Raw genomic sequence first — 6910 nt, 5'->3', positions numbered from 1 at the left:
ATGGCTTCCATACCTTAGTCCAGGTCCTTTTATTCCACTATTCCAGTACAAAGAATGCTTCACCAAGGAACACGACATACCAGAAGAAGCCAGAGTTGTTTCTTCTGCATTGGTTCACTTGAGAAACAAACAGTACAGGTGAATCTTTGTCAAGGAACACTGCATGTATAAACAACTGTTACTTCTTCCCTCTGCTGAGTCCATCTTGTAGATTTTTTGTTTTAGATCTGGAAAGCCTATTTCCACCTTGGATTAACTCTCAGTGTCACAATGGTCTTAGTCTACCTGGCTTCCATACTTTAGTCCAGGCCCTTCTGTTCCACTATTCCAGTACAAAGAATGTTAAGGACACAATATACCAGAAGATGCTAGACTTGTTTCTTCTGCATTGGTTCACCTGACAAAGAAACAGTACAGGTGAATCTTTGTCAAGTAACACTGCATGCATATACAACTGTTACTTCTACCCTCTGCTGAGTCCATCTTGTAGATTTTTGCTTTAAATCTGGAAAGCCGAAATCCACCTTGGATTAACTCTCAGTGTCACAATGAGTCTTAGTCTACATGGCTACAATACCCTAGTCCAGGCCCTTCTGTTCCACTATTCCAGTACAAAGAATGCCTCACCATGGGACACGGCATACCAGAAGAAGCCAGACTTGTTTCTTTGGCATTGGTTTACCTGACAAAGAAAAAGTACAAGTGAATCTTTGTCAAGGAACATTGCATGCATAAACAACTGTTACTTCTTCCTTTTGCTGAGTCCATCTTGTAGATTTTTTGTTTTAGATCTGGATAGCCTAAATCCACCTGGATTAGCTTTCAGTGTCACAATGGGTCTTAGCCTACATGGTTACAATACCCTAATCCAGGCCCTTCTGTTCCACTATTCAAGTACAAAGGAAGCTTTTCCAAGGGACACAGCATACTAGAAGTAATCAGACTTGTTTCTTCGGTATTGGTGCACCTAGCAAAGAAAAAGTACAAGTGAATCTTTGTCAAGGAACACTGCATGCATAAACAATTGTTACTTCTTTCCTCTGCTGAGTCCATCTCTTAGATTTTGTGCTTTAAATCTGGAAAGCCGAAATCCACCTTGGATTAACTCTCAGTGTCACATTGGGCCTTGGTCCACATGGCTTCCATACCCTAGTCCAGGTCCTTCTCTTCCACTATTCCAGTACAAAGAATGCTTCACCAAGGGACACAACATACCAGAAGAAGCCAGAGTTGTTTCTTCTGCATTGGTTCACCTGGCAAAGAAACACTACAAGTGAGTCTTTGTCAATGAACATTATATGCATAAAAAAATGTTACTTCTTCCCTCTGCTGAGTCCATCTTGTAGATTTGTTGCTTTACATCTGGAAAGCCAAAATCCAACTTGGATTAACTCTCAGAGTCACAATGGGTCTTAGTCTACATGGCTTCCATACCTTAGTCCAGGCCCTTCTGTTCCACTATTCCAGTACAAAGGAAGCTTCTCCAAGGGACACAGCATACTAGAAGTAGTCAGACTTGTTTTTTCCGCATTGGTTCACCTAACAAAGAAACATTACAAGTGAGTCTTTGTCAAGGAACACTACGTGCATAAACAACTGTTACTTCTTCCCTCTGCTGAGTCCATCTTGTAGATTTTTGCTTAAAATCTGGAAAGCCAAAATCCACCTTGGATTAACTCTTAGTGTCACACTGGATCTTAGTCTACATGGCTACAATACCCTAGTCCAGGCCCTTCTGTTCCACTATTCCAGTACAAAGAATTCTTCACCAAGGGACACAACATTCCAGAAGAAGCCAGACTAGTTTCTTCCACAATGGTTCACCTGACAAAGAAACAGTACAGGTGAATGTTTGTCAAAGAACACTATATGCATAAACACCTGTTACTTCTTCACTCTGCTGACTCCCTCTTGTAGATTATTTGTTTTAGATCTAGAAAGCCGAATTCCACCTTGGATTAACTCACAGTGTCACAATGGGTCTTAGTCTACATGGCTACCATACCCTAGTCCAGGCCCTTCTGTTCCACTATTCCTGTACAAAGGAAGCTTCTCCAAGGGACACAGCATGCTAGAAGAATTCAGACTTGTTTCTTCTGCATTGGTTCACCTGGCAAAGAAACAGTAAAAATGAATCATTGATAAGGAACACTACATGCATAAACAACTGTTACTTCTTCCCTCTGCCGATTCCATTTATAGATTATTTCCCTTTGATCTGCAAGGCCAAAAACCCACCTTTGATTTACACTGTGTCACAATGGCTCTTAGTCTACGTGGCTTCCATACCCTAGTCCAGGCCTTTCTGTTCCACTATTCCAGTACAAAGGAATCTTCTCTAAGGGACACAGCATACTAGAAGAAGTCAGACTTGTCTATTCTGCAGTGGTTCACCTGACAAAGAAACAGTATAATTGAATGATTGTCAAGGAACACTGCATGCATAAACAACTGTTACTTCTTCCCTCTGCTGAGTCCATCTTATAGATTGTTTCCCTTTGATATGGAAGGCCGTAATCCACCTTGGATTTATTCTCTGTGTCACAATGGCTCTTAGTCTACCTGCCTTCCATACCCTAGTCCAGGCCCTTTTGTTCCACTATTCCAGTTCAAAGGAATCTTTTCAAGGGAATCCTGTTGGCATTGAGTGACTCTTCCTAGATCTGAAATAAAAATGGATTTCCTGACAACAGTAAACTAAGACTAATAATTTTCTCAAATTTGAAAAATACAATAAGTTATTTCCTCTATATTTTTTTTTACTATTTATCGTATATATATACATATATATATATATATATATATATATATATATATATATATATATATATATAATTATATTGTTTTTTATAGATTTAAATTATTTTTAATTTTTTTTTTTTTTTTTTTTTTGGATACATCTCATAAATATCTTTATTCAGTACTTCCGAGGTATCCCTTAATAGGGAATTTACCACTGTTTCTGGCCATACTGATACTGCTGCTGTTCCTGCTCATATTGATACTGCTGCTGTTCCTGCCCATACTGATACTGCTCCTTTTGCTGCCCATACGGATACTGCTCCTGTTGCTGCCCATACGGATACTGCTGCTGTTCCTGCCTATAGCCTACTGATACTGCTGCTGTTCCTGCCCATACTGATACTGCTCCTTTTGCTGCCCATACGGATACTGCTCCTTTTGCTGCCCATACGGGTACTGCTCCTGTTCCTGCCCATACTGATACTGCTGCTGTTCCTGCCCATACTGATACTGCTCCTTTTGCTGCCCATACGGATACTGCTCCTGTTGCTGCCCATACTGATAATGCTGCTGTTCCTGCCCATACTGATACTGCTCCTGTTGCTGCCCATACTGAGGATCCCCATAATTAGGGTGTCCATACTGAGGATCCTCATAATTAGGGTATCCATACTGAGGATCCACATAATTAGGATATCCATACTGAGGATCTCCATACTGAGGATATGCATCCCAACCATACTGGTACCCAGGCCCATATCCTGGATAACCATAAGGATATCCATAAGGATCCCAACCAAAGGGAGGCGGCGTCACTTCTCTCGGTATGGGACGCAGTTTGATAGTTGTATCATACACTACTCTTAATTCCTGTCACCCTTTCTCTCTCCTCCTTATGTTATTTAGCAGATCTTGTCCCGGTCTTGACGAAATACCTTCTTTCACATGCTCCCGCAGAAGACGGTCAAATATCATCAGGGTCTTGATCACAGTGGTTTTGGATGACCCACGCTGCTTTGACGATCATTGGAAAGAATAAATATTTCCTTGAGGGCTAAAATCCCTTTCATTCCTGTGAAAATCGTCTTTAAGTACTTGATGTTCTCCATTAGAAGTTGAGACAATCTACTTATTTCAATACCTAAATGCTCTAGATTTATCGATTCTTCATCTTCTTGTATCTCCTCCTCCCTTTTCTCTTTTCCTGTCTCCTCCTTCTCTTCCCCTATCTCCTCTTCCTTCTTTATGTGTTCTTCTTTGCTCTCCTCTTTCTTCTTCTTTTTCTTCTTCTTCTGCATCTCCTTCTTCTCCTCATCCCCTTCTGCCTCCTCCTCCTTCTCCTCTTCTATTTCCTCTAGTATCTCCTCCCTTTTCTCTTTTCTTTTCTCCTCCTTCCCTTCACCTATCTCCTCCTCCTTCTTCGTGTGTTCTCATCTCTCCTCTTTCTTCAGCTCCCTTGGGAAATAAATCTCCTTTGCCACATAAGGGAGAACTGAGTCTTCACAGTCGTCATCCTCCTCACTCGATTCTTCTGGTACATCATCCAGTGTGTTCCTCCGCTTTACTCTAAACTCCTGCTTGGGCAATATGTCTGACGACAAGGTATAATCATTATAATTCCTTAAATAGTACATGATAAGTTGCCTGCAGTTTTCTGAGTCTTTTAATATTGGCCTACTCACATCACTGCATTCCGCTGGGTTATCTAATTCATCATCTGTTGTTTTTTCTGTTGCTTCTTTGCCCATTTTTTCTTGTGTGATTTCATTTATTTCATGGGTCTCCATTGTTTCACCTGAATCATACTTCTGTTCTTCTTGTTCCTTTTTTAGACTTTCGATACAATTGTCCTTTTTCTTGGTATCATTTTCCAAAGTGTCTAGTTTTTATTTAGCTCATTAATCTGTTTTAACATATTTTCAGCCTGTGCTTTGTCATTTTCCTTGCTGTCTTCATTTTCTAAAGTGTCTGTCTTTTCATTTAGCTCACTGACCATTTTTTCTTCATCCACGACCCAGTGTTTTTTGGCTAAGTAGCCCCATGCGTCCGCCACTGTATACTTATTCAGCTTCATAGCAAGTGATATAAGTCTCCGGTGTTCTTCTGAAGATCTCAGGTACAAATAAGCATCCGTCAGCTTTCCAAGGAGAGCTCCGGAATCGTCTAAACGCCAGTTTCCGTATTCACTGGTCTCAAACTTTCCATACATCTGAATCCATGATTTCGTGATCTGTTTTTACCTCTCTTCGACCTCTTCTTTCGTTGGGTTTTCAGAGCATCCTAATGTTACATGATATGGACGATCATGTGTGTAAGGCTCAATCTGTTGTATGAGATGACTTTTTTCTTCTTTAGCAAGGGTGGTAATTTTAAGGGGCTCTCTTGGGAAATAAAACTCCTCTTTTGCCACATAAGGGAGAACTGAGTCTTCACAGTCGTCATCCTCCTCACCTGATTTTTCTGGTACATCATCCAGTGTGTTCCTCCGCTTTACTCTAAACTCCTGCTTGGGCAATATGTCTGACGACAAGGTATAATCATTATAATTCCTTAAATAGTACATGATAAGTTGCCTGCAGTTTTCTGAGTCTTTTAATATTGGCCTACTCACATCACTGCATTCCGCTGGGTTATCTAATTCATCATCTGTTGTTTTTTCTGTTGCTTCTTTGCCCATTTTTTCTTGTGTGATTTCATTTATTTCATGGGTCTCCATTGTTTCACCTGAATCATACTTCTGTTCTTCTTGTTCCTTTTTTAGACTTTCGATACAATTGTCCTTTTTCTTGGTATCATTTTCCAAAGTGTCTAGTTTTTATTTAGCTCATTAATCTGTTTTAACATATTTTCAGCCTGTGCTTTGTCATTTTCCTTGCTGTCTTCATTTTCTAAAGTGTCTGTCTTTTCATTTAGCTCACTGACCATTTTTTCTTCATCCACGACCCAGTGTTTTTTGGCTAAGTAGCCCCATGCGTCCGCCACTGTATACTTATTCAGCTTCATAGCAAGTGATATAAGTCTCCGGTGTTCTTCTGAAGATCTCAGGTACAAATAAGCATCCGTCAGCTTTCCAAGGAGAGCTCCGGAATCGTCTAAACGCCAGTTTCCGTATTCACTGGTCTCAAACTTTCCATACATCTGAATCCATGATTTCGTGATCTGTTTTTACCTCTCTTCGACCTCTTCTTTCGTTGGGTTTTCAGAGCATCCTAATGTTACATGATATGGACGATCATGTGTGTAAGGCTCAATCTGTTGTATGAGATGACTTTTTTCTTCTTTAGCAAGGGTGGTAATTTTAAGGGGCTCTCTTGGGAAATAAAACTCCTCTTTTGCCACATAAGGGAGAACTGAGTCTTCACAGTCGTCATCCTCCTCACCTGATTTTTCTGGTACATCATCCAGTGTGTTCCTCCGCTTTACTCTAAACTCCTGCTTGGGCAATATGTCTGACGACAAGGTATAATCATTATAATTCCTTAAATAGTACATGATAAGTTGCCTGCAGTTTTCTGAGTCTTTTAATATTGGCCTACTCACATCACTGCATTCCGCTGGGTTATCTAATTCATCATCTGTTGTTTTTTCTGTTGCTTCTTTGCCCATTTTTTCTTGTGTGATTTCATTTATTTCATGGGTCTCCATTGTTTCACCTGAATCATACTTCTGTTCTTCTTGTTCCTTTTTTAGACTTTCGATACAATTGTCCTTTTTCTTGGTATCATTTTCCAAAGTGTCTAGTTTTTATTTAGCTCATTAATCTGTTTTAACATATTTTCAGCCTGTGCTTTGTCATTTTCCTTGCTGTCTTCATTTTCTAAAGTGTCTGTCTTTTCATTTAGCTCACTGACCATTTTTTCTTCATCCACGACCCAGTGTTTTTTGGCTAAGTAGCCCCATGCGTCCGCCACTGTATACTTATTCAGCTTCATAGCAAGTGATATAAGTCTCCGGTGTTCTTCTGAAGATCTCAGGTACAAATAAGCATCCGTCAGCTTTCCAAGGAGAGCTCCGGAATCGTCTAAACGCCAGTTTCCGTATTCACTGGTCTTAAACTTTCCATACATCTGAATCCATGATTTCGTGATCTGTTTTTACCTCTCTTCGACCTCTTCTTTCGTTGGGTTTTCAGAGCATCCTAATGTTACATGATATGGACGATCATGTG

The 6910-nt window shown here is 40.2% G+C and overlaps 1 protein-coding gene across 1 annotated transcript; it reads right to left on the bottom strand.

Annotated features, from left to right (window-relative positions):
* Positions 1–3108: 3108 nt before the first annotated feature.
* LOC137653912 (drebrin-like protein) lies at positions 3109–4040 on the bottom strand. Its single transcript, XM_068387540.1, has 2 exons — positions 3838–4040; positions 3109–3562 (listed from the first exon to the last, which is right to left on the bottom strand). Exons 1-2 carry the CDS (start codon positions 4038–4040, stop codon positions 3109–3111), a joined length of 657 nt encoding a protein of 218 aa, XP_068243641.1.
* Between the last annotated feature and the right edge of the window lie 2870 nt (positions 4041–6910).

The sequence above is a fragment of the Palaemon carinicauda genome, chromosome 15 (assembly GCF_036898095.1).
Source record: "Palaemon carinicauda isolate YSFRI2023 chromosome 15, ASM3689809v2, whole genome shotgun sequence".
In the NCBI taxonomy this organism is placed as follows: Eukaryota; Metazoa; Arthropoda; class Malacostraca; order Decapoda; family Palaemonidae; genus Palaemon; species Palaemon carinicauda.
This window is presented reverse-complemented; position numbering and strand designations above follow the sequence as displayed.

Excerpts from the sequence above, each read along its gene's own strand:
- LOC137653912 (XM_068387540.1), bottom strand. The coding sequence starts at position 4,040 with ATGCAGAAGAAGAAGAAAAAGAAGAAGAAAGAGGAGAGCAAAGAAGAA. Across the intron at positions 3,563-3,837 it reads CTTCTAATGGAGAACATCAA|AGAAGTGACGCCGCCTCCCT; the intron begins GTACTTAAAGAC and ends TCCCATACCGAG.